At 51.9% G+C, this 25,046-nt stretch overlaps 12 protein-coding genes across 12 annotated transcripts; 10 read left to right on the top strand and 2 right to left on the bottom strand.

Annotated features, from left to right (window-relative positions):
* The first annotated feature begins 191 nt into the window (after positions 1-191).
* EI97DRAFT_262528 (uncharacterized protein) lies at positions 192-1,416 on the top strand. The gene has a single exon (XM_033794231.1). It carries the CDS (start codon positions 342-344, stop codon positions 1,155-1,157), a length of 816 nt encoding a protein of 271 aa, XP_033649180.1. The 5' UTR covers positions 192-341; the 3' UTR covers positions 1,158-1,416.
* A 1,117-nt stretch (positions 1,417-2,533) lies between these two features.
* On the top strand, positions 2,534-3,065 carry EI97DRAFT_446470 (uncharacterized protein; the record flags this gene model as incomplete). Its single annotated transcript, XM_033800030.1, has 3 exons — positions 2,534-2,802; positions 2,870-2,940; positions 2,998-3,065. 3 exons carry the CDS (start codon positions 2,534-2,536, stop codon positions 3,063-3,065), a joined length of 408 nt encoding a protein of 135 aa, XP_033649179.1.
* A 1,588-nt stretch (positions 3,066-4,653) lies between these two features.
* EI97DRAFT_487136 (uncharacterized protein) lies at positions 4,654-5,553 on the top strand (the record flags this gene model as incomplete). The annotated part of the gene is made up of 1 exon (XM_033802174.1): positions 4,654-5,553. Exon 1 carries the CDS (start codon positions 4,672-4,674, stop codon positions 5,551-5,553), a length of 882 nt encoding a protein of 293 aa, XP_033649178.1. The 5' UTR covers positions 4,654-4,671.
* A 674-nt stretch (positions 5,554-6,227) lies between these two features.
* Positions 6,228-8,714, top strand: EI97DRAFT_407825 (uncharacterized protein). Its single transcript, XM_033796634.1, has 2 exons — positions 6,228-6,823; positions 6,879-8,714. Exons 1-2 carry the CDS (start codon positions 6,311-6,313, stop codon positions 8,454-8,456), a joined length of 2,091 nt encoding a protein of 696 aa, XP_033649177.1. The 5' UTR covers positions 6,228-6,310; the 3' UTR covers positions 8,457-8,714.
* Positions 8,715-8,904: 190 nt separating this feature from the next.
* On the top strand, positions 8,905-10,188 carry EI97DRAFT_437668 (ribosomal protein S7). The gene is made up of 3 exons (XM_033799387.1): positions 8,905-9,077; positions 9,180-9,363; positions 9,447-10,188. The coding sequence occupies exons 1-3, from the start codon at positions 8,938-8,940 to the stop codon at positions 9,762-9,764; spliced, it is 642 nt and encodes a 213-aa protein (XP_033649176.1). The 5' UTR covers positions 8,905-8,937; the 3' UTR covers positions 9,765-10,188.
* Positions 10,189-11,510: 1,322 nt separating this feature from the next.
* On the top strand, positions 11,511-13,199 carry EI97DRAFT_462683 (beta,beta-carotene 9',10'-dioxygenase; the record flags this gene model as incomplete). Its single annotated transcript, XM_033801295.1, has 2 exons — positions 11,511-11,537; positions 11,586-13,199. The coding sequence occupies 2 exons, from the start codon at positions 11,511-11,513 to the stop codon at positions 13,197-13,199; spliced, it is 1,641 nt and encodes a 546-aa protein (XP_033649175.1).
* A 273-nt stretch (positions 13,200-13,472) lies between these two features.
* Positions 13,473-14,580, bottom strand: EI97DRAFT_437666 (uncharacterized protein). Its single transcript, XM_033799386.1, has one exon. It carries the CDS (start codon positions 14,527-14,529, stop codon positions 13,621-13,623), a length of 909 nt encoding a protein of 302 aa, XP_033649174.1. The 5' UTR covers positions 14,530-14,580; the 3' UTR covers positions 13,473-13,620.
* A 1,550-nt stretch (positions 14,581-16,130) lies between these two features.
* On the top strand, positions 16,131-16,577 carry EI97DRAFT_462681 (uncharacterized protein; the record flags this gene model as incomplete). The annotated part of the gene is made up of 1 exon (XM_033801294.1): positions 16,131-16,577. One exon carries the CDS (start codon positions 16,131-16,133, stop codon positions 16,575-16,577), a length of 447 nt encoding a protein of 148 aa, XP_033649173.1.
* Positions 16,578-18,468: 1,891 nt separating this feature from the next.
* Positions 18,469-19,847, top strand: EI97DRAFT_462680 (uncharacterized protein; the record flags this gene model as incomplete). The annotated part of the gene is made up of 2 exons (XM_033801293.1): positions 18,469-19,404; positions 19,683-19,847. The coding sequence occupies 2 exons, from the start codon at positions 18,469-18,471 to the stop codon at positions 19,845-19,847; spliced, it is 1,101 nt and encodes a 366-aa protein (XP_033649172.1).
* A 598-nt stretch (positions 19,848-20,445) lies between these two features.
* On the top strand, positions 20,446-20,875 carry EI97DRAFT_487125 (uncharacterized protein; the record flags this gene model as incomplete). Its single annotated transcript, XM_033802173.1, has 1 exon — positions 20,446-20,875. A coding segment is annotated over one exon (339 nt), but the record flags the coding sequence as incomplete, so codon positions are not given.
* A 319-nt stretch (positions 20,876-21,194) lies between these two features.
* On the bottom strand, positions 21,195-21,707 carry EI97DRAFT_446462 (uncharacterized protein; the record flags this gene model as incomplete). Its single annotated transcript, XM_033800029.1, has 1 exon — positions 21,195-21,707. One exon carries the CDS (start codon positions 21,705-21,707, stop codon positions 21,195-21,197), a length of 513 nt encoding a protein of 170 aa, XP_033649170.1.
* A 1,883-nt stretch (positions 21,708-23,590) lies between these two features.
* Positions 23,591-24,604, top strand: EI97DRAFT_262445 (uncharacterized protein). The gene has a single exon (XM_033794229.1). It carries the CDS (start codon positions 23,693-23,695, stop codon positions 24,413-24,415), a length of 723 nt encoding a protein of 240 aa, XP_033649169.1. The 5' UTR covers positions 23,591-23,692; the 3' UTR covers positions 24,416-24,604.
* The last annotated feature ends 442 nt before the right edge of the window (positions 24,605-25,046 follow it).

Genomic DNA, 25,046 nt, shown 5'->3' with positions numbered 1-25,046 from the left:
ATTGTCAAGCAACGGTCTGTGCAATCGTCTCTGCCAGTTAGAAACCTCGCCTAGAGGAGAAGCAATTTTACTCATCCTACGCGAACTCGACTAGGCTGATGGCTTACTATTTCGGGTCTACGCTAGCCAAATCTGCAACCCCCTAGTCATCATCCTCGGAACATGGGACGATCGATTCCGCACCAGCGCTCAGGATAAAGATGACCACATCCCTTTCGCCTTGCGATCCTTTCTCTTCATCGCTTCCTATCGCGTTCGCATCACTCGTTCAGGCGAACTTTGATATAGTAATTTCTTAATCTACATCGACACTCGTTTTACACACTACACACTCATTCATAATGGCCCGTCTTCTCGCAGCACTCCTTTTGGCTGCCACCGCGTCTGCGGAGCTGACCACCTCGATCCGCCTGCCGTTTGGCGGTGATGCCACCACGGAGGAAGCCTACCTTGGCTCTGTCGTTGGGGTAGACGGAGATAAAACCACCATGGTCATCGAGTACAACGACACGGAGATGACGGATGCTGTGCCGAAGCAGACAATGACCCTCCACGGGACCACGAGCGTTGAAATCGTGATGAATTCACTTGGAAACATCCAGGATGCTACCTACAGTCTCGGCTGCGACATGAAGGACAAGGTCACCGCCTCGTGCGTCCTTTCCCAATGGGGTGATGGGCTGGTCAAGGAATACTGCGGCTCCGTCACCATGTTGACCCAACCCGCCCCCACCAACACGGAGATCACCACCACCTACAAGACGACCGTCACCGAGAACGGCAAGGTTCTCACCGAAACCGTCACCGAGACGTTCTACTTTGGCGACGAGGACCTTTCTTTCTGCACGCCCGGCGTTTCCGAGCTGCCAAAGGAATTGTCGTACCGCGAGCAGAAGGAGAAGATTGGCGACGTCAAGTTCATCATCACGGCTGGCGAAGAGAAGCTCTCGGCCACGGCCGGCGCGAAGCCCACCGACAGCGCCGCTCCCTCGACGACGGGCTCCGGCTTCAAGACCACGACTACGCCTACTGGCTCCGCCGCCCTTTCTGGTTCTGGTACTGCTGCGGGTTCCAAGCCTACGGGTGCTGCTTCGCATATGGGTGCGGCGGGACCGGTTATGGCTCTGGGTGTGGCGGCTGCTGCCTTGCTGTTGTAGGTGGTTTGGCTGTGTAGTGAGGAGGTGGAAGGGGCGATATGTGATTATGGTTGAAGGAAGATATAATGTATAGAGCAACGATACCCATGTACAGAACATACAATGCACGTCTCTGTTGAGTGAGTGCTGGCTTCATGTTTCTGCTAGCTAACCTTGCATGCAACGGTGTCTCTATCATGTGCGTCTTTTCTGTGTCGTTCCCTATATTGTCCTCGATGTAGGCTGAGTTCTCTGCTAATGACTGTCAATGCAGGACGTCCTGAGGAAGAGTGACGCATGCATTCACATTCAGTGTTCTATTTTCGATTACTATATTCGTCTTGTTACGAGTAATCCACATCTTCACCTTCGCATATCGATGCGGCATAGGGCGTTGATATAATCCGCAGGGTCACGGTGCTTGCGCTCAGGTATGGGTAAGGCACCGATGTGTGGATGTGATTGTTGGAAGTTGGTGTCGGGAAAGGGGGTGATTCCGAGTGGCTACGAGGGTGAGTGCTTTGTTTTTGACGCGGCGGTAGGGCAGTGATTGATTGTGAGCCGTGCCTTGCTTGCACGATGACTGACATACCCTCAGACAATGGGTGCTGCATGCGCCTTTGACGACGGTGTTGCTTCTCACTTGGTAGATACACTGAGGAGCAGCCTTATACCTAACAACCGCTTTCTAGCCATAGCGGATTCTTGATCACAAAGCTTCCAACAACCTCACTGACAGCAGCCTTACAGTCAGAGAGCAAGCTACATCCGACTATTGTCGGCAATGCTTTCTAGTGTTCGTCACATGTTTTGATTCTTGAAAATACTTCGAGAAATGCTCCTCTTACCGCCCGGTGCACTGTGGTATAGCCGGTTATCCGCCTCTCATACATGAAACCCCCAACTGTCTTTACACAAATCCCAACCTATTCTAAACGAACAATGGTATGTGTATACATAGACTGCAGAATTGACGGAATTGTCCTTTCTTCAAGTCCATGAGATCGATATTGACCGCCGCTTTGATGCAGTAATTCAAATTCGAATCATTGCGGTTCACGTGCCACAAATCCAAGAAAACTAATTTTTTTCTCAGCTCGTCAAATTTCCTCCCAGCTTCCAGATCTAGTCTCATCTCCTGGTGGTTTAGCGTACCCCATACTACAAGCAGTTAGCGAACCACGGCGCTTAGGGGCGCAAAAGGAACGCAATGCCGAATACGATGTTTAGAGCTTGCTATGCAAAGTCAGTTGGGCAAATCCTTATTTGAGTTATTCAAAGAAGCGGTCTGGGGACCTGACGCGGGGATAGATTTAAGGCTGCTGCATCGCGCATGTTTACAACTCGACTACGAGCCAAACCCGAGTTCAGTCGCACTTCAACCACGTCTCGCAACCATGAAGTTCTCCGTCCTCGTCGCCAGCGCTCTTCTCCCCCTCGGCATCATGGCCAACCCGGGCCCCGTCGAGGCCGACGACGTCGTCGAAGCCAGAACCATCGAACGGCCCCAGCACTGCGCCATCATCGGCGGCTCCTCGACAGTCAACTGCCGCTCGGGGTGGACGACGAGTGCACGCGTCAAGAGGACGCTGACCCGCGGCAACGCCTACGACTTCTGGTGTGTCAAGACGGGCGAGTGCGTCACCATCAACGGCGCCAAGAACTGGTATGTTTTTTTTTCCATGCAATAGAAGTGATGCACTGTATGGCCTTTGCTGACGGGTTTGGTGAAGTGGATGGCACTACCTGCGCGATCTGGATTGCTTCGTCAACGGCCACTACACGGACAACCACTGCACTCTGGGTATGTAACTCTACCGTGAAGCTGAAACGAGTGTTTAGGCTAACTAACGTGTGATAGCTCGTCTGGGAGGCTGCGGCAACTTTGATCTGGACGGTGAATACAACTCAGACCCGTTCAAGGCGTAGGAAGTGCCCCGGCAAGGATAGTTAACTTCGGTACATATTTAGCTTCGTCGTACAATTAATACCGTTTTTTTCATCCGTGGAAATCCTGCAGTTGCACTTGTGACAAGTGTATGTGAATGTGGAGTGGCATCTGTAAGTGACCTCGAGCTCATGAGAGTGGCTATGATGAATGGCCCATGGAAACCGGCCCGCAAAGAAGACAAACTATCACAAAGAGTACGAGGACAAGGGTTTGATTGTCCCTTTCCATGGAGAGGGTTTCACTATGGCCTTGTACGAATAAGTCCAGTTCGCGAACTGTGAAGTTCTTTGTTTGCAGCCGCGGCATGCACATACCAGCACTCACCTTGTTCAACTCTTTATACCACTGCAGTCTTGCAATGTTCTTAGACCGTATACGAAATAATCAATCCCACTGCAGAAATCCCAGAATACAGGTACAGAAACATCGATCCTCACCATCAACAACGCAAAATGAGCAAAACCGCAGGGCACTTCGACCCCCTAGGCGAAACAGAGCCACACACAACCCAATACACTCTCACCTACAGCTACCCAACGTCCCAACCCACTGCGCTCGACTACGCCGTCCTCAGAACCCTCCCCAGGAAAACCATCACCCTCCAATCCTGGCAACTCCCGTTGGAATTCCGATGTCGTCATCTGCGCAACGCGCGTGCGTGTACCAGTGGACTGTGTTATTTGCGGGAGAAGGGTGCGAGAGAGACGCGTTGTGGTGCTAAGGGGTGTGAGGGACATAGTTTTGCGGGTAGGGTGGGTTCGTTGGTTCGGTATTCGGCGGAGGGTGTCAGAGTAGTGAAGTGTTTTGGGAGTGAGGGGGTGTTTGGTGTTGGGGGGAAGCGGTTGGTGCTAGTGCTTGGGCAGGGCGATGGGGATGGCACTGGGCAGTGAGTCTTGGGTACAGATATTGCGAGTGGAACAGGTAGCTAAGTCTTACCTCGGATGAGGAATGATTCGAATTGGTCATAGTTATTGGCGAAATAGCTTAACGATGATAGATATAATATGTGGAAACAAGTGAAATGTCCATGCAGCTTAAAATTCCGCACTTGCATATAATCCAATATCATAGTAATCGACGGATTGTATACTGGGCTTTTAGGACGTAAAATCGAAGATGAATTCGATCTGCTAAGGTAGTATCAACTTAGAGGATTCGACCCTCGACTGAAGGCACTGTACTCGCTTACCACGTGGCGTTAAAAAATACTCTTACTTCAACTTCTTGAACGTAAAGCTAAGTCAAAGTAAAACGGAAGGTATGTAACAGGCAATAGGCGGTAAGCGTTGGAGTACCGCCAGGGCGGTCATACTGCTACTCTGCTCACCGCCGCAGCCTTCTCGTTGTATAAATAGATCCCCCCACTCTCCGCTTCAACGTTTCCCTCTGACAATGTACTTTGACGGTTCCTGCTCACAAACTTGCTTTTGCTCCACATCCGGCACAGCGTACACCACAAGTGATATTGCCGGCAGCCTATTACTCACAGAAGCATTTCAGAGGCAACGCTGAGATCCATTTACCTGTAGGTTGCTGGACCAGTTCGATGATATTTGACTGACGATTACTGACAGCGGTTCCACAATGCCACCGGAGTCTTCGAAAAAGAGAACATATGAGGATACACAGACACGCCAGAAGGACAACTTTGACCGGCTCGTTCCCCCACTTCCTGGCCCTTGGGCAAAAGCTATGGAGCGATTCTTCTCCGGAGACTGGATCAAACCTGCGAAACATCAGCAGTTCCTGGAGTTGCAGCGAATACAGCAGGAGCTCAAGCCGAACGAAAACATAACAGGCGAAACCATCAAGGACTACTTTGCGGTCATAAGCGCAATCAAAGCCTCCTGCCGTCATAGGTGTACGCAACCTGTCATATGCATGGATCCATCGGCAGCTACACAGCTCCTCGATCGCCTTCCTGGGGATCCATGGCCGTGTTTTCCCAATCTAAGTGAAATTGAGAAGACCGGCTTTCACTATATCCTCTGGCCTATCGAGCACAACCAACATTGGAGCCTGGTGGAGATTCGTCGCTCTGGTGAATTTGATTGTGCAATCGTTCGTGCACACGACTCCCTGTCAATAGTTACCGGTCCCCGTACTTCAAAAGCACTCGAAACGATCGTGCAATACCTCCAGAACTTCAACTATCCCGGAGGGTTAAAATGGGAGAATTTTGACGTGCGGCCCTCATGGGTTTTCGGGTCCTTATTATGGGGTCAAGCGCAAGCCTCGAACGACGGAGGGGTTTGGAGCATGCTTCTGAGCCGCCAGGCTGTTCTAGATTATTGGTCACTTATCAGCGTGGACTTGCCACATGACGAGGAGGAGCGACTTGAACTGACCAAGAAGATTGGTCAACGGGCTAGAGTGAGACTTGCCGCTGAAATCATTGCAAAGACGACGAATCTGGATGATGCGGTGGTCCCATCTTGGCTGAGGAAAAATACCAGCGTGGAGTGACACCGGAAGTGTGTCAGAGAAGAGAGTAGCTTTGACGCTCCCAGCTCAGCCATATATCTATGATCACCCAGGAACCACAGACAGTGGAGGAATTGGAGGAATTCGTACCGACCGAGCGAGCTTGAAACTTTTCGAGAAAGGCGATTCATTATCAGGATTTAACAAATTGTAATTATAATTTTGAATTTTGCCATTTCCAGATATGCCAATTGTGTAACTAAGTGAGCCTCTGCAACTGTGATCGATGGTATTCCTATAATGCGCGGTTCCTTGCTGTCACTGACGGAGTACTGAGTCTGAGATGATCAGAATTGACTTGGATTCTCTATGAATATATGATACAAGCGAGGGACGCGACTTTCGACTTATATCTCTGAGTAAAGTCTGTATCTGACTTTGGAAATATGGTTGTGACCTCTCATTCATTCCAGACTTTGGTTCCTGTAGAAGCACTCACGCAAAGCTGTCTGAAACTTGATATTCTGTAAGCGGTCGAAATTTTCCATAACCAGATTTGCTAAAGGAAAATCAGTAAATGTAGGATGTCAGTCCTCTCAGTGTGGTGCTCAGAGGGCCATTTGGTACTGGCCCGTGCGCGGTTGCTAGAGCAGGGGTGGGTTTGTTTACGTCCGAGCGTTTCTTCCCCAGTCCATGTACCACACAGCACCTTGTCATTTGCACCACACCAGAACATACACCCAGCATACTCAGCAAGAGCATATTCAAACTGGCGAAACTCACAGAAAACCCGATCCAGATGGATCCCCCTTCTCCTTCCAAATTGGCAATGTCGCCAGGCATGCCTCTCTTCCCCCTGAGCCCCGAGCGCGCCGCGGGCACAAAACCGCTATACGGTAACCCATCCACGCCTCAATCGCCGTCACTCCCCGACCTGCGCGCATCCCCGCTGCGCAAGCACAGAAGAGGCGACTCCAACGTGAGCGGCCTCGCTTCGATGTTCGAGAACCTCGGAATTCGCGACCCTAAGGAGGCCCACGATAAGTACATGGAAGCCTACGAGAAGCAGAAACTGAAGCACGCGAACGAGATCAAAGAGCTAGAAAAGAAACATGCGGATGCGATTGCGCGCTTGGAGATCCGGAACGAGGAGCTCAAGGCGGCGGCGAAGGAGGCTAAGAAGGCGGTGGAAGATACAGTGCCTCGGGAGATTTGGGACGAGATGCGACAGGAGCATCGTAAGACGATTGGCAAGTGGGAGGCGGTTGTAAGGGATTATGAGGTTAAGGTTAAGACTCAAGCAGAGAAACTTGTGAGTCCTGAGTGCTTCATGACTTCTATCCGAGCATTGTCTAACACTAGCCAAGCACAAATTCCACCAGGAGAACAGCATGCTCAAAGAGAAGGTCCAGCAGTACAGGAAGAAGAACATGGAGTACTCAAAAGAGATAATGAGACAGTCGAGCCAAGTACCGACGCTGCAAACCAGGATTCAAGGCCTGGAACGCAACGCTCGCATCGCAGAATCCGATCTCAAATTCCAAACCGCAGAAGCAGACAAATATAAGAATATGGTCTATGGCTTGCAGGTTGACCTGGAAAGCGTCGAGATTCGCCTGAAAGAAGAGATTCAAACGCTCAAGGACAAACTGAAGTTGGTCGAAGGCGAGCGGGATGCGCTGAAGACGAGTTTGAAGGAGGAAGAAGTGCTACGGATAGCGGCTGAAGGGCGAATCCCGCTTCCTGCAAGCACTAACGAAGACGAGCAGGACGAGTTTTCATCGCCTGTTCGATCTCCACGCAAGCAGCAGAGTCCTGACCGCGAGGGTGACCACGTAAACGTCGCGCCGAGAAAGCTAGCCGTGGAGCTCAAGTTTGCGCAACAGGAACTTGCTGCCGAGCGCCGACTCCGCACACGCGCGCAAGAACAAATCGAGTTCATGAAGATGGAGTGCCAGTTCCGCTGCTGCTCATGCAGGATAGCCGACATGAAGGGATCGAGCTTCGTCCATGATGGTAGCTATGCTGCTGAAATGGAACACATCAAGGCTTCTGTTCCTGAGATGACGCCGCCACCTACTAGCCATGGAGAGGACATGATGGAAGATGTGATCATCAAAGACGAGCCTCTGGAGAATGCTGCACCGTCCCTTACTCCGCCACTGTGCGAAGGAGAGAGTGCGGTCCCTGGGAAGAAAGCAGCAACACCGGAAACAAGCACTGACCTTGATCCTGAAGACCCCGGTCAAGAACCGACTCTGACCTTCTCACCGACGTCTGGCACATTCCGTGCGGTACCCTCACCTGCCAAAGCTGCGACATCAGGCCTTTCTATCGCACCCGCAACTCGTTCCAACACCTCCATCCTGTCTCTGACCAGGGAATCTTCTGTGTGGGCTCCCGACGCAAACAGCACCGAGATCCATGCTGACGACGCACGTCCGTCACTTCTACCTCCTCTAGCCGATGATGACTTGAAGGAGAATCGCGGCTCCCAAGTCAAGTCAAGGCGTGGGACGCAGCAGTACGACATCATATATGAAGACGCTGTGGTTTCGGACGATGAGAACGCGGAGCCGCAAACTCCTCTCTTTGGTCCCCCGGGCCCGGCGACGCCCGGCCAGTACATCACACGCACGATCACTACCACTACCACGGTTCCGCTGCACTTCTCGCCCTTCACGCCGGCTGCCAAACGTGACAACCATCCGCTCACACCTTCAACTGTTGCCCATGCCCCCTCGAATATCCAGTCAAACGCGTTAGGTGAGATCTCGCTGAACAAGCTTCCCATCGACCGGGAAGCCGCTCTGGAAGCGATCAGACAGCGTCGCGGCAGGGCTAGGAGCATGGCTGCCGGACATGTTACGCCGAGGAAGCAGATGATGGAGGGAGTCAAGGAACGAAGGGATATCAGTGCGCCCGTTGCACGCGGACGGCGATGAAAGCGAAGGAGCAGGAACTCCGTTGCGTATCTTAGTACTGACGGTGAGTACAGGGGGCCAGCGAGTACATGATATCCGGGCGAGGTTATAGTACTCTAGGGACCTGGGAGGTGTTTCGATGCATTCTGGCATTTCAAGGCGTTTGGGCTGGTTTCGTGAAGTGGCCTTGGATGAGATTGGCGCATACGGTGTTGCAGTCGATGCGGATCCTGTGCTGGAATTATTCCTTCATTTGCGTATAAACAAGTTTGACTCTGTAACCTTTTCTTTTCACCGAAATGTGATGATGTTGGAGATCGACCAGGGTGCGGCACGTCTGCGCTGGGGATTGGTGGGCTTCTGCCAAGGCTCGCTTACCGCAAATCGAACCGCACCACAGACAAATTCGAGAGCAGCAACATCTGTTCTACCCAGCGACCACGACCACCTCGACTCCGACCCCTCTGACCCGCCCTCAGTCGTCCCACCAACAGTCGCAATCATGTCTGACGGCGAAGTCGAAGTCGAGAACCCCTCCGGACACACCATCCTGCCCAAGGATGTAACGGACGAGATTGGCAGCGTCAAGCTGTTCAACAAGTGGAGCTACGAGGATGTTGAGATCAGGGATATCTCTCTCACGTACGGAATCCAAGCGGCTTGAGTGTTCAATTCGCGCGGCATGCCAGTTGTGCCGGAAGAACACTTGAGATGGGATTGAGCGAAGCTGACAATACCGAACAGCGACTACATCCAGATCCGCACTCCCGTCTACATCTCACACTCCGCTGGCCGCTATGCCGTCAAGCGGTTCAGGAAAGCTCAGTGCCCCATCATTGAGCGCCTGACCAACTCCCTCATGATGAACGGTCGCAACAACGGCAAGAAGCTCATGGCCGTCAGGATCGTTGCCCACGCCTTCGAGATCGTACGTTAACCTTCAAGCGACGAGCCGGCACATCATGGTTTAGGCAATCGGATGAATTTGGACACTGCTAATATGGACCCCAGATCCACATCATGACCGATCAGAACCCCATCCAGGTCGCCGTTGACGCCATCGTCAACTGCGGTCCCCGCGAAGACAGCACCCGTATTGGATCTGCTGGTACCGTCCGCCGTCAAGCCGTCGATGTCTCCCCTCTCCGCCGTGTCAACCAGGCCATTGCCCTCCTCACCATCGGAGCCCGCGAGGCCTCTTTCCGCAACATCAAGAGCATTGCCGAGTGCCTTGCTGAGGAGCTCATCAACGCTGCCAAGGGCAGCAGTAACTCGTATGCCATCAAGAAGAAGGACGAGTTGGAGCGTGTGGCCAAGAGCAATCGGTAAAGGGTGGAAGAAAACGCATGTGGCGCCTGTTATCGGGAACGTGTGCATGGTGGGAGGGAGTTCTACAAGGGGCTGCGGGCCATTTTCCGCAGCCGGGATGGAAAGGCTTTGGCATGTATCGGGCTTTTTCAGGCGAATAAACACCTCTTTCATGGTTGCATGACACAAAATGGACACTGTTTGATACACGGACGTTCATGTGGTGATTGGGTACGCAAGCGACGGAATGCTCCAAGTGCGGCCCCGGGACTGGCGCAGGGCCTCTGATGAGCCGTTACACATACTGGGGTCTAGTCGGCAGTGGTATTTGGAAACAGAATGAAGGTGCATCATTGAAAAGCAGACCTCTCCCCTGGTTGCCACTGTTCCACTCAACTGTTTGCCGCAGCTGGTGCTCCCACCTGATGACCTGTAAGAAGCCAACCAATTATGATGTGTTTCCTATTCCTCTCCTGTTACCAGTCCTGTCTCCCTCTCTGCTTCGCCACTCAGAGCATTGGAAACATTGCATACTCCTTGAATCTCAGTTATGGCTACTGCGCTTTCTCAAGCCAGAGGGCTGAAGAAGCTCCCGCGTGCTCCAGGAGGACCCAACCTCCCTTGTGTTATTACTAAGAGGTGAATAGATACGCAAGAAGAGCTTCGTTGGCCAACTCGGGTACAGCGATTGTACACAGCAGGTTTTTCGATCTTCATATCTCGTATAGCGCGTCCGACGTAGTCCTTCTTCGTCTAATACTTCCAAATCTACGGCTCCATTCGTAGCAAATCGCCTCGTCTTAATCGCTCCGTCCCTATACTAGCTGGCTTCGGTTTATGAAACAACATTGCAGACGCAGATGCAGTGGAGTCTAGAAGGATATCCAAAAAGCCTTCAGTCCAAGATGTGAACATGTCTCGCCTAATATGTCCGGATCCGGCCAAGAGTAGTGTGAGCGCGAGGAGTCTGGGGGAAGCGAGTTCACCCTGGGCATGCAACATGAGACTACGCTGTAGGAGAGCATGCTCGATGTTCAGTAATACTGCGACGGAGTTTATTCCAAGAGATACGTTCACACTGTGCGGTCGGAATCATTCCGACTGCACGCTGTTCAAGCCCAGGCCTTACGGCCGTAAGCCTTGCCAGCAGCTGGCGAACGCCAAGGCGAGCAAAAACCGCGGCGACTTTGTCTTCACCACTCACGACGAGTCTATGACGCATCTCAAGTGCTCACCAGCTCTAGCTCCAAATCGCGATAACTATTATTACCATGGCCAGAGCGAATGCGAGACGCGCGGGCATGGGGAAGCGAGGCGGATACTGGTGGGTTGCACTATTCTTTGACCGAGTGAAGCTCAAATATCACGGCCTCGTTCACATGCGGCGCATTATGCCTCCGAGTCGCTGGTCTTTGTCGGGGAATCTGCGTTGCCTCCCTCACGGTTACGTGCGAGAGGGGTGAGGTATTGTCTGTATATGAAGCCAAAGTAGCGCTTGGTTCCCTTCACTCAATTAGTCCTGCACATCAACAGCACATTGCTCCATTGCAGCGAGACTCAATCGCTGAGAAGAGCCATCGTTTGGTCAAGGCTCTTCATATGTCTCTTCTCCATTATCATTATCCTCATTCTCGTCACTGTTGTACGCTTTTTACCGCATTCACCTCGCTTCCTACCGCCTATTTCCGGAACCTGAACACCCTCTCATCACCCTACAACTCCTCGCGATCCTACATTATCCCTTATTCCGCTCCCAAATCGATCAAGATGGCTTCCTGGCCCAATGACAAAGGGGTGAGTACAAAACCTCCACATGTACCCCTGACCCTCTGACACATCCAGTTCGACAATGACTTCGAGCAACCCAAGCCTGTCCAACTCAAAGTCAAGGGCGAGATCCCTCGCTACGCAGCTGGCGTTTTGTACAGAACAGGACCCATGGGCTACAAAGTGCGGACCGACAAGGGCAACATCTGGGCCGCCAACCACTGGTTCGATGGTCTCTCTTCCATACATCGCTTCGAGATCGAGTGTTCCGACGACGGTCCTGTGCAGGTCACGTACAGCTCCCGCCGCACCGTCGATGAGTTACTGGAGGCCGTCAAGCGGACCGGCAAGCTGGACGGCATCACCTTTGGCGCCAAGCGCGACCTCTGCAAGAGCATATTCGCCAAGTTCTTCACCATGTTCACGGCGCCGAAGACGAGTGCCAACAACATCGGCGTCACTGTGTCCGTCAACATGCCCGGTGGAGGCTATATCAAGTCGGCCGAGAAGCCCCTTGTCAACGGCCACAGCAGTGACAATCCTATCGTGACGCTGCACGCCAAGAGTGACAGTAGTCTGCTGAAGAAAATCAATCCCGAGACACTGGAGCCGGAGGGAATCGCTATGCAGAGCTCGCTGCATCCGGATCTGAAGGGCCCATTCTCTGCAGCACATGCCAAGTCTGATCCGGAGACGGGCGATATCTACAACTTCAATCTCGAGTTTGGCCTCTCGCCCACGTACCGCATCTTCTGCACGTCCGCTTCGACAGGAGAGACCTCTATATTGGCAAAGTTCACCGGCACTCCCGCGTACATCCACTCCCTCTTCATCACCCAGAACTACGTCGTCCTCTGCGTCTGGAACAGCCACGTGACCTGGGCCGGGCTGTCCATTCCCTTCCACCAGAACGTCGTCGACGGCATCGCGCCCTTCGACAAGAAGAAGAAAGCCGTCTGGTACGCCGTCGACCGGCGCAACGGCAAAGGCCTCGTCGCAACCTACGAAAGCGACCCCTTCTTCTGCTTCCACACCGTCAACGCCTGGGAAGAGCCCTCCGCCAGCAACCCCAAGAAAACCGACATCATCGCCGAGCTCGCCGCGTACGAAAACACCGACATCATCCACCGCTTCTACTACGACAACCTCGTCAGCTCCTCGCCCGCAAGCAAGAAGTACGCCGCCGGCAAGAAGAAGCGCGAATCGTGCATCCCCCGCCACACGCAATTCCGCCTCCCCAGCGTCGACGCCGGCGTCTCGCCCTCCAAGCGCCTCCCGGCTGAGCTGCTCTTCCAAGCGAACCCCTTCACCTCCATGGAGCTCCCGACCATCAACCCCGCATTCCTCACCAAGCGCCATCGGTACGCATACGGCAACTGCGATCGCCTCAAGTCGTCCTTCCTCGACGGCATCGTCAAGTTCGACAACGTCACGCAGACGGCCATCTTCTGGGAGGAGGAGGCGCACACGCCGGGTGAGCCGATCTTTATTGCTGATCCGCAGGGTACGGCAGAGGATGACGGTGTTTTGTTGAGCGTGGTGCTGGATGGTATAAGGGGGAAGAGCTATCTCTTGTGTTTGGATGCGAGGGATTTGAGTGAGAAGGGAAGGGCGGAGCTGGATGGGCCTGTGGCGTTCACGTTTCATGGGACGCATAAGCGGGTAGGGCAGGTGGTGGCTAGCACGTAGGGGGAGAGTGAAGGGTGTGTGTGCGGATGAGGGTGGTGCTTGGTCGAGTGAGAGCAGTGGAGTTTACGGTGGTGGTGATATAGACGTTCGGATGGGTCAGGATGGGAGGCGTTTCATTGCCTGATTTTTCTTGTGTATCTTCAATATCTTTCGAGCAACATACGTGCGTAGGTGTTGGAGGCGGATTTTGCTTTGCTACATAGCTCAGCTAATAAACTCATTTAACTAGATTCACGGTTCAGGCGTTGTCACCAAGGACAGACGTACAGCATACCTTCAAGCATTTAAATCCGTTTTCTCTACTGATATATTTATAGAGATGCTCAGTATGCCAATCGGACCGTAGCTCCCTCATCATCGACCCCCATCCGAGATTCTTCAGCGTAGGGCGGGAATCATGACTTCTTCAATCTATGCTCCTTCACTCCTCCCACGCTAAGCCAGGCAACCCAGCCCCTTCCTCGATCTCCCCCATCTTCCGCTCCATCTTCACTATATCCCTTTCCAACCTCTCCGCCTGTTGTTGGAACTCCGCCGCCTTCCCTCGCAACTCTATCACACTGTCACGCATGTGCTGCAGCACCGCCCGCGCATCAATAACAGCATCCGACAGTGTCCCCATCCGCGGATCTTCGACAGTACTGCTCTGGCTAGGCAAAGTCTCCTTGCTTCTGGAAGAGGACTGCGCAGTGGACTTGGTACTGCTCTCGCCGCCGCGGCCCGGGCCCGTTTCCGTGGAGGCGTGAAGCTGCTTTTCCAAGGTTGGCTTTGTCATGCAGCGATCGAATTCTGCACGGGAGAAAGCCTGAGGATCCTCGGATGTCCAGAAGTGGGCTGGTAGGGTTGATAGGAATTGGTCAAGGGGCACGTATTTAGCGTATATGCGGTCGTGGTGGTATTGGGTTGCGACTTCGCCGTGGGTGAGTGAGGATGCTTGCTTCGGAGCACCCGTGCTCGCATTTGTTCTGGCCTTTTTATTTGCCTCGGGTTTTAAGGGGCTGTCGTTCTCGGATTTTCGCTTTTGCGATGGAGATTGTTTGGTGTGCGTAGCGGGTTGAAGCTGAGGGTGTGTTGTTGGAGTAGAAGTGGTTGGGATGCAGTGTTCGGGACGCTTGGGATGTTCTGCTTCTTGAGTGGTGCTTTTTTCGCGGTCTTGCTCTTGCTCCTTTCTGACGATTGCAGTTTCTGGCTGGTTGTGTGCTTCCTTGGCCTTGTTCACGTGGGTATTGTAGATTCTCTCCGCAGTCCGGTTCCGCATCATCACGCGTGCAAGTATATCTGCATACTCGAGTTCATTCACGGAAGATTGTTCTTGCCTGGGGCTGTCCATGTTGGGTTTTCGTGCGGCTGTGTATGGAGGCGAGTTCTTGGAGGAATGAAGGGTGCGAGGTGGAGGGAGCCTAGGGTAGTTTCCGGAGTGTCAGGGGACAGGTCCTCTTGGCGGGCCCGTCGATCATTTTGCCGTTTTTAGCATAGGGGCAGAGAGTAATCTTCAGCCCTACGCGCACAGCCCTAGATCGCGCGCGTGCAGAAACCTGTACGTGTTATGTTTGTTAAACTACTTGGCGCGCTACGGTAGAGTGCGTCTTTGAACGTCGGTTGAGAGGAGTTCATGATACTTACCGCCTCTCTAACGTTTACCTGGATTGCTGTAATGGAGCCAATGACTCGCGAAACTTGAGGTAAGTCTAAATTAGTTGGCAACTAGTTTAGAGGTGAGCAATAAAGCGCTATTGAAGAACGAGAATACTACACCTACTTCTAGCCGCCTGTTCCTTCAGGTTGATGGATGTTGTCCGTGTGAGTGGGTTTACTCACCCGCGGTGTCTCGGGACAGGTCCCTCTTGGCTACCTGTTTTTGAGATGTGTAGATGCCATCTCCGTGGAATATCTGCTTCTACTTCCTAAAATTTTAGATATGTATATGATTTTAAGTACGGCGTCGCAGAGTCTGGCATAGGCATTGCAAATAGTTAGACTCCTATGTAGCTTATAAATCAACGAGCACAGTTAGCCTTCGAACTATGGAATTGGTGAAAGCATATTGCAGTTGATCCCAGCTTCTTGGAAGAGTACATAGATATGCTCCTTCTATAATTACTAACTTGGTTTCAATTCCTGGAGACTACTGAGTTATAGAACATTGGAAAACTGGATCGTTACTGCAGAGTGCTGTTGCTTGTTTCCTACCGTTTTGTTGCATGAATTCTGACCTATTATACGCTCGTAACTGGGTGACAGGGCAATGGTAGTTGGAAGACTATAGACATCGCAGCTAACAGTTGCACTTTACTCACTAGCTAGGCCTAGGGTAGGTCCTCTTAAACGCCCCTCATCGGTAGTGTGTTTCGAGTTATCCGCGTTTCCTCGCTCTCTCGGGCTGTACCTATTTCACTTACTTCCCACGCCGCTCTTTCACTTGCATCCTCGCCGTAACAGCACCTATGCACCGACAAGGTAAAGTAGTGTCGACAGTTCCGCCAGTAAGGCAGACGAGAAGTGAGAATCCCGGGACTAAGCGGTAAGTACGATAGTTCACCGCCCTCCAAGCCCTCTGAGATCTGACCTTCGATATATAAGCTGTCCCATGCCCCTTCATGCCCGAAGGGCACCTCATTTCACACAACCTCCCATCCGTTAAACCCATCGGTGCAGGATACGACCATGACGAAAGGTCAAAAAACGGTGGAGGTAGTTACGATGACAACAATTCGCCAGGACCAGACGAGTTCAGTTATCCCCCTCATTATGAAGATCAACGGCCAGAATATCCCGGCGTGAAGTTCGCAAGTAAAAAATATTATAGATTGCTGTGGAAGGATTGGGAAGCCGATGTTATGGGCAAAGCCATCGATGAAGATGAGAAGGACAATGCTAGCCCAAGCCTGCAAGGTACAACTGCCGCGAAAAGAAAAGGTACCTGAGCAGGACATGTCCACCATCCTGAAAGGGAAGAAGCCCAAGACGGACGCATCTATCGTCTCCACGGAACCACGGAAGCAGCTGACTGCACACCCAACACCGAAGCAAGACCGGCGAGCCATACTCGAGGAGCTCAAAAACGCCATCTGGGAGATAAAGTGGGAAACGAAAGAGGCAGATCTGGAGGTTGTCAGGATCCAGGAGAGACTCAATAAGATTGGAGAGATGACTGCTAAAGTAGAGAGGGACAAGAAAGAAACGAAGCCGGAGTTAGGGAAGACACAGGACAAATTCTATAAGATCGCTGAAATAGGAGCCAAGGTGGAGCACGAAAAGAGAGAGGTGAAGTTCGAGGTTGCCAGAATTCAACACAGATTCAGTAGGATTGGAGAGATGGCGACCAAAGCGGAACGGGAGATCATGCGAATAGTGGAGCAAGATCAAGTGGACGCTTGAAAACTCTGCTTGGTCTCGTCATGATTGCCTTATTGGTATGAACGTAAGGGCGTTGAGCTACGTTGGGCTCGGGATTCCTAGTTACTGTGCAGCCTCCGCGTTCACCCAGTTACTGATTGGCACACTTAAAATGCGAAGTCCTGATTTACTACTTCACTGAAGCTGGGCTGCCGTGCAAGTAATTTCTTGTAGGAGGCGATTGTTACCGACTACCTGTAGATCTGAACCTTCTTACACGATCGAAAACTTCCAGTTGGCAAAGGCGTAGAAGGCCTTGACGATGTTGCAATATTCTGCCGTGAAGAACAATTTGGAGCGGTCAAAGTTGATCAAGTAGGTGGAGCATTGAAAGATGTTCGTTGGATCTAAGTGATCCTCAACCGCATTCCACAACCACCCTGGGCAGAGACGGTCTCTCCCGCAGAACTCAATTTTAAATGAATCAACGGCTTTGAGGAGCCTATTCAGCGCATATATTGGGCCAGTCTTCCTCCACATTCGAACAGGGGGTCACGCCAAGCTACATGTTCATGCAAGAATGGCGGAACAACACAGAACCTGGCTTCGACGATTTTTATACCTCGCTCGGTGTACTACTAAATGATGCTCAGAGGAGATCATCCAACTATCAGCATGCTTTTCATGGAGGTTACAGAAGGTTCTGAGAATCTCAACCCGTCATGCCCGGCAATTGTCACAAGTTACATCGCGTGTGTGGGCTTCATAGGAGCGTCTACATGGAGACGGCGCTGTGGCCTGCGTGGTATAGGAAGGCAAATGAGGTGGAAAGCTGATGTGTTGAACCTGTGGAGGAAACGTCCGATTATGTTGGGGATTCGGGCAACCAGCTTGCCTCTACAACATGCCGTAAACCAACGTGGCTCATACGAGTGGCAAGTGCAATCGTATGTCTGGCACCTGGGCAGCCACAGCGGGCAGGCGTGAGCAGCAGTTTCCAACCTTGGAACACGTGAATGGATGTGGATGGATGTGGCACGGGAAAGAGGCACGCGTTAGGGCCCCGTCCTACTGTGTATAAGTAATCGGTGCCACCCTCATAAGCCTGCAAGAGCCACCTAATAACTACGTACGCAAACAGCGGTTTAAGGGCAGTTTGTAAGGGCATGTTGCAGAAAGCTTTTCGGAGAAGCTACAGACTATCCAATAACCCAAAATACGCACAACATAAATTTGCAAAACTTATGCAAAGTTTCTATATAAAAAACTAGAAACACGGCGGTGTATGCTTGTCCTTACGAGCGTCTTGAGACTCTAAGATTCAGCTAGTTGGCGCTCTCCCTCAGGCTTATGGGGATGGCATCGACTACCTATGGGTGTGGTCCACCCGGGAAGACGCATTTATATATTGCGCTGCAGCAGCTGTTGATCTACCCTAGGTTATCTTTACTGCGCCCTCTCACATCCGACTGAACACCCCCTTGTACTGCTGCTCTGAGTTAGAGCACCTAACTCAAGTATTTCGATTGGCTACAGTCTGGTTCACGCTACTAGAGCACGGTGTTTCAAGGCTAGGGTGATTATACCTGGAAGGAGGCGCGGTCACGCCAATTACAGCGTCAGATATAGCCCTGCGACCCCCTGTCTGTTCAGTTCAGTCGGATGTGAAAAGGAGCAGTACACAGCGCAAGGACTGAAACACACCCCCTCTCCTCCTCACTCCCGCCCTCCCAACCACCAACCTACCCATCCCAAAGAAAAAGATCACTCCATCTACCTTGATAGTGTGCACGAAGTCCATTCTGGAGAAGATTTTCGATGAGGTCCGGGACTCACTGGGCACGGGATACCGTGTGTACCCCCACAATGATGTGGTGAACGGCCAGAAGCTTCTCCTTGACAATCGACTTCCCGTCTTCCGCCCCAGTTCAAAATGCTCGTGGTTGTGACGTCTTACAACCAGATCCAGGGACTCAACGAGGCGGATGCCGCCTATCGAAAAGGATTGTTTTGGCGCATCATTCTCGACGAAGGACCCCGTGGGACACGCCATTCGCCGGTTGGACGAGACGAAACAAGGCAAAATCCTGAAGTCCTTCGAGGCAAAGTCGCGCCTTATATACACGGCATCACCGGTGGTCAATACGCTGAACGATTTTGTAGGCCTCTGGCACATTACGACAGCGACTGTGAATCCATCCAAGGAAAAGGCCAATGGGGAATCGAGGAGATGGTCGATTCGGGTTGGAAGTGCTCGCATTGGCCCGCAATGATGCGCTACAACAGAAACCGCCCCCCAAGTATTAAGCGCAAGAACAAGAAGAAAGGGAAGCAGAGCATCATAGTCCTCCCGCCCAAGGATGTCAATCCATTCGACACGTTCCACGTCGAGAATCGCAACCACAGACGGTGCTTCACCACAAGGGCCTGGGAATACTACATCCGACCACATACCAGAGCTGGTGGAGATTCCATCGATCAAGACAATGTGGCCCACAGGCCCAAAATCATCCTCTCCACCACCGTGATCTCGCGCAACATGACCAGCAAAATCTGGTTCCGAGGTGAGGACCATATAATCGGCAAAGATATTCCTTCCCCGGCTATATATACGCAGAAATTGAGATTCCCCGAAGAAGAGCAAGCCCGGCACACTCAATTGGAGAATACGCTGGCCCGCCGCCTCATTATGGACCTGGAGAACGTTGACCTTGAGGAGATCGAGAAGGCCGTCAGGAGCGGACAGAAGTTTGGCTCCAAATTTGCCAAGTTGTCATGTCTGAGCTCGCACCTTGGCCTGGCGGCGTTCCACAATGTCAGCACCACGGCGCTGAGGAGGCCGGAGCGCTGGGAGGAGCCTTTCACGAAGGTAGTCGAGAGAATGAAAGCGCAGGCAGCGCTGAACCGGGCCGATGCCAATATCCCACTTGACACCCCCGAAGAGCTTCCTTTGGGGTAGTCCCAAGATGAAGTGGATGTTGAATGAAATCCACAAGGTCAACATTGAACCATCTGAACCAGCCAATAAGCGGAAAAATAAAAATGTTCGTCACATTCCAATGGCCGAGATCCGCTTACGTTTTCTGGAAGGTAACGCATCCCATCACGGACGCTTCTCACCTGCGACATAATACTAATCAGAGATAGATGTGCGAATTCCTGGGTATCTCAACGGTTCTTTTGGATGCACAGATACACAATGCCGAGACCAGATACAACTACATCAAGAAATTCAACGAGGTAGACCCCAAGATTCTCGTACTTCCACAGAGCAAATACTTGAAACTGTATCTGACCTTTACGGATGAATAGATTGCAACCTACTCTCTCAATATCGCCGGTCATGACATGCAGAAGCGCTGCTGTCGCGTCTAATACCAGTACTAGGTCAAGAGTCTGAGACCCCCGCACGGTCCACCCACGCGAAACTACGCGACGCGTGAACGCGCACCCACTCCTACATAACACCAATTCACCATGGCGCGATCTTTTGGACAAGAGCTCTCCATGAATCGAATGCGCGGACAAGAATTGACTATTTCCCAACGCGCTGCCCTTATTTCAAGGCGGGAGGGTGGTGCTACTATACCTGAACTTATGGCGGAGTTCCACTGCTCAAGAACAGCCGTAAGAGGCACCCTACGGAGATGGAAAGAACACCACACCCTGGAGTCCCTACCACGATCTGGAAGGCCAAAATCGCTTACAGAACATGAGGAAAGACGTTTGCTTCGCGCTGTAAGAAAAGAACCAAAGATTGAATATAAGACGGTGGCGGAAGAGGTTGGGTTGGGTGAAAGCAGGACCCCTCCCTCCCACTCCACATTATACAGGAGCCTGAAGAAGAGGGGTCTCACGAATAGGAGGTGCAAGAAGAAGCCTAAATTAACTGCCAAACACGCGAAACTCGGAGCCGGCTTGCAACCTCGCAACTGAACACCAAGCAGCTTCGCGTGTCGTGCGAATTGGCCAGAGCGACCCAGTCCAGATCTCACGCCTGTGTACCCTGAATACCTATCAGGAGGTGCAAGAGTGGGCTATGCTCCTCAAGGCCAACACCATGTTCGCCGCTTATCGAGGGCTATATGAAGCGTACGGAGAGGCTAATGACAATGGGGAGGACTACACGGAAGACGAAATTGCCCGAGGGGCGTTTGGTATCTTTCGCGATCGAATGAGGAAGTTGGCCGAACAGGCAAAGGAGCATTCTGCGAAGGGATGCTTGCGATCTTCTTTTGTGGATTCTTGATCGGCATATTGCAATCAAGTGCACTGTCACTAGGGGCGGAATGCGGTGGACTAATTGTAACCATACGCGAATGGAATGTATTATGCTTTACTCAGTAGAAAGCCCCCTCATAAGCACATGCATCTGTGTCTCGCCAGCACCACTCCGGAAAATGGAATTCCACCTCAAGAACAACTCGTCCACCTCCCGATAAGATATGTTCATAGCTAAGTATTCATTGAAGCGGCGAGATGAATGCCGCACAGCCTGTGCCATTGATGTTCATCGATCTCATCTGAGTAAATATGCGACAGCTTTTCGTATAGGTACGTAAGCTTTGGGGTGCCCGGCATGCCTTTCATTGATATACCTCCTCGGCTTCTGCTCACTTTCTTCCTTGGGAACTCCTCTCAACCAGTCAATCAGCGAGTTCACTCTCTGAGCGCGGGCATCGCCGCCGCTCGAGACCCGCAGCTCAACGTCTTGGCCTTTCGAGTTCTTTCCAGTGAGCTTGACTCCCAGCAAGTACGCGTCGTCATCGGGACGCGGATCTTTCGGAGACGATGCGGGTGTGGTCCAGGAGCGTCAACGAAGTCGTATATGACGCGCGCCGTTTCTGGAACAATGTCCGTGGTGAATGGAATTGGGATCATGTTGTATCTGAGCATGATCATTTTCCTTGGGTTGCCTTTCTTTCTTTTTTCTCGCTCATATACGCTCAGCTCCACCTTCCCACCCGCTAGAGCATTCGCCCTTGCCGTATCGCTCTGCAGGTTTTTCACTTTGCTGATATTGTCTCGATAAATCTGGGACCGAGTCTCTCGATATTCCTGTAGCTGCGGATCCGTTGTTGTTTTCAGAAACGCCCACTCCTTCTCCGCGTCCCCACGGCCTTGGGCGAGCGGCGAGTACGTGTTCAACTGGTAACGGTCCGACACAACCATGTCTTGCGGGATCTATGGTGGTAGGATACTGGACTCGCATGCCTGGAAGTAGATTGAACCGAACATCTCGAGAATATTCAGATCCAAACCAGTGTTGGGCGTCGGCACTTCGGGAAGTTCGAATTCTGCAATGATGATGAAGAAGTCTTTGCCATTTTCAGAACTACACTTTCGCAACGTGTTGTGGTGGAGACTGTCTCTCCAGAGACCTGGCCTGTTCTTCAGGTTCCATGTTTGACCAACATAAAACTTGGGCCGCTCTTTGTGGCGAGCACATGCAGATACGCTCCGGCTCACCGGTTGATGTCGAAAGGTTGATCCCCTTCGAGGAGGGTGATCATCTCGGTGTGAATACAAGACATGACCCTGACGGTCATTACCTTCTCTTCTGTGCGGAGCACCGTGATGCCGCGATGCCGCTGGCTCGCTGCACTGCATATGTGCAAGCGCTTCCTTTCTCTTGGGAGATTTGTCAACGGAGTTAGAATCGACCTGAGTCGGCCGCGTATTCAAAACCGGGAGGCTGGGGAGGATGCAAGTGCAAGATTTTAAGTAGAAACGAGGAAGAGTACCGAGAGTAGGTCTCGCACATAACAGTGAAGTTGGGGGACGGGAGGCGATGTGAGTGAGTGAGAGAGGATATGTGGCCATGTTTAGAGAGGCAGCGGCAACGACATACCTAGGTAGCGTGCCTGCCCGCAGGCCACCAGGTAAGTAAACAAATACTGCACGCCGCACATTTTGAGACGAATTTGACGTCTACAGGGTATTAGGGGTAAGAGAAGACGCTGCTATATTATGATGGTGTTGTTTAACAGCGACACAACGTGTACGGGACGGCAAATTTGGGTTTCCGTGCAATTGTCAATCTCGAGAAAGAGGCGGTAACTGGGTTGCTCCTGAGAGAGCTTTTCCCTGGTCAAATAAGCAGCTGCATGCCAGCACACTCTCCACTTTGGGTCAGTTCACGCCGGTTCTCGTGTGTGCAATGAGCACTGTTCCATCAGTCATACTAGATTGCTGCACTAATCAAGCGTTTCTTGGAACACTTCCTATGCGGTAATGCCCCAACTGCCAACTCAATGTAGACTTATTTTCCGTATGGGAGACGAAGCTTATTGTCTAGGCTGCAATCCAGGCAGCTTTGCATCTACATAAACCAGACATGGTAAAGTTAAGTAATATCAGAACAGATTGAGATACAAGGTAGCTGACGACTCTAGATCTTTCGAGCACCTCCTCGTCCTCCTTTACCTCCACCCTCCTTCACCTCCCCCTCTTTCACTTCCTCTTCCCTCACCTCTCCCTTCACCTCTACCTGCTTCCCACCACTACATGCTGCGTCTTCTCTACTATCTCTACCTTATTACTTCTTCCTATTATTACTATGCGTAACAACGTTTCGGACAGTCAGCATCTCCTACAATCTCGAGAGGACCCAGCATCAGCCTCCAGGATCACTCCAAATCCTCAACGGAGGAATTATCGAGCTTTTCCATCGCAGAATCAGTGGCGCGCAGCGAACGCCAAACGCCTAGAGCGTACACAGCTTATCGCGTGGAAGCGATTGAAAGCCAATGGCACAAGCTGGACGCTGAACCATTCGAGAGAGCCCAGCTCTTGCGTGCTGGGTCCATTGATACAAAACAGAAGGAACCACCCCTCGATTGTCTGGTTGTCGTGTGGCGCTCGTCGGGTTACTGCCCGAATAAATACGTCAGGAGCTTTGGGGATAAAGAGTACAAAGGCGGCGAAGAGGGGCTGTTGGAGAACGCCATGATGTGTGAAGCTAGCTTCATGGCTGATTATGGTTTTGGAAAACCTGTGGAAACCCATCGCATTTACCCGGGTCCCTAGGTGAGCTCGTTATTGCGACTCTGGCCAGCAGCCTGGCGCACAGGAACTGTGCCAGGGACCTGCCAGGTCCTGATAAGTTTGCTGTCACGGCTTGAGCGGGAAGGGCGAAAGGTGACGATGTTGTTGGAATGGACGGCTTCACAGCCAACGTCGCGAGCCTTCGAGGCTTGAAGCAGGATCACCCACGATTGTCCATGGATATCGCCATCAGCATTGGCCCATGCTGCACGCATAACATTACCCAGGACTATCTCGCGCCCTTTGAGTCTTCAGAGAAGACTCTTATGTTATATTGCACGGTCTCCCTGAACGACATTGCGGCCGGGCGCGGTGACGCCCAACTGTTATGCAAACAATGGGCGACGATCTCGGAGAACAAGTTCGGGACCGGCAAAGAGAGGAACGACACCCCATATCGCAATATCCAAGGTTTTGTCGCCTATAAGTACCGCTACTTCCACAAGTACGCTTGTGCGCTATGCCTGCGGCGCTACGGGCGTAAGGGCGCCCTCAAACGACATTTTGAGCAGTCCCACGCGAAACCATTCAGGTGGCGGCCATGTTTTGGCACCAAGAGATCCTGGAAGATAAAGGAGACGAGAGCATTTGCAACTCTGGAGGAGCTCGAAGAACATCAGCGGAAATGCAGTAGCGTCGCCGCTCTGAATGAGCAAGGTCCCCGTCAAGAGGAGCCCTGTTTGATTGACGAGGAAGACGAGGAGCTTTATTTAAATGACAAGGAGGACAAGGAGGACAAGGAGGACAAGGAGCTTCAGTTGAATAACGAGGAGGACGAGGAGCTTTATTCGAAGGACGAAGGGGACGAGGAGGACGAGGCCGCCATTGAGTAATAGGCGCCATAGGGTGGGCTTGCTGTGTCGGCGATACTACGGCGGACGACCACGAAAAAATCGAAGGCTAAAAAAGAAAAACATACAACACCACGCGATTCGCACCTGGTCTCCCACGGTACTACTAGACGGGCGCTAACCAGCTTGTGTATAGTCGATCGGACGAGAGGCTCAATTCTCTGGTTGCTGTGGTCGTATGTGGTAGATTTCGTTTGTATGGTTGTTTTTAAACTCGAAATACCTGTGGACTATAGATCAGCAGGTATATATCCGGCCAAAATTCAAATCGAAACTAAGCCCTACGTCTTGCACTGCGTACCACTGTTGTCTCTTCTTGTGTGATAATGAATCCTTTAATAGTTGTATAACTTTGTAAACTTAAGCTTTCGCGCTTGTTTTGGGTCTCAACGGAAATGCTGTCACGGGAAGATCAAAGTGGTTCATGAGAAAGACGAGAATCTTTTTCCTCCGACGAAGGGACGAACATTGTCGTTCGTCAACTCAGGGGGCTTATGTGCAACAGGCGGTCTTCTGTTTATATTAGGTAATGCTACCGGGTATTGTTGAAGTTGTAAACTCATGTTGGCATCGCCTCCTCTAGGCACGAGAGGAAGTTATGGCTTCCTTCACG

Source organism: Westerdykella ornata (genome assembly GCF_010094085.1).
Source record: "Westerdykella ornata strain CBS 379.55 unplaced genomic scaffold EI97scaffold_53, whole genome shotgun sequence".
NCBI classification, from domain to species: domain Eukaryota; kingdom Fungi; phylum Ascomycota; class Dothideomycetes; order Pleosporales; family Sporormiaceae; genus Westerdykella; species Westerdykella ornata.
Note: the sequence above shows the minus strand (reverse complement) of the source record. Positions and strands in the feature narration are given on the sequence as shown.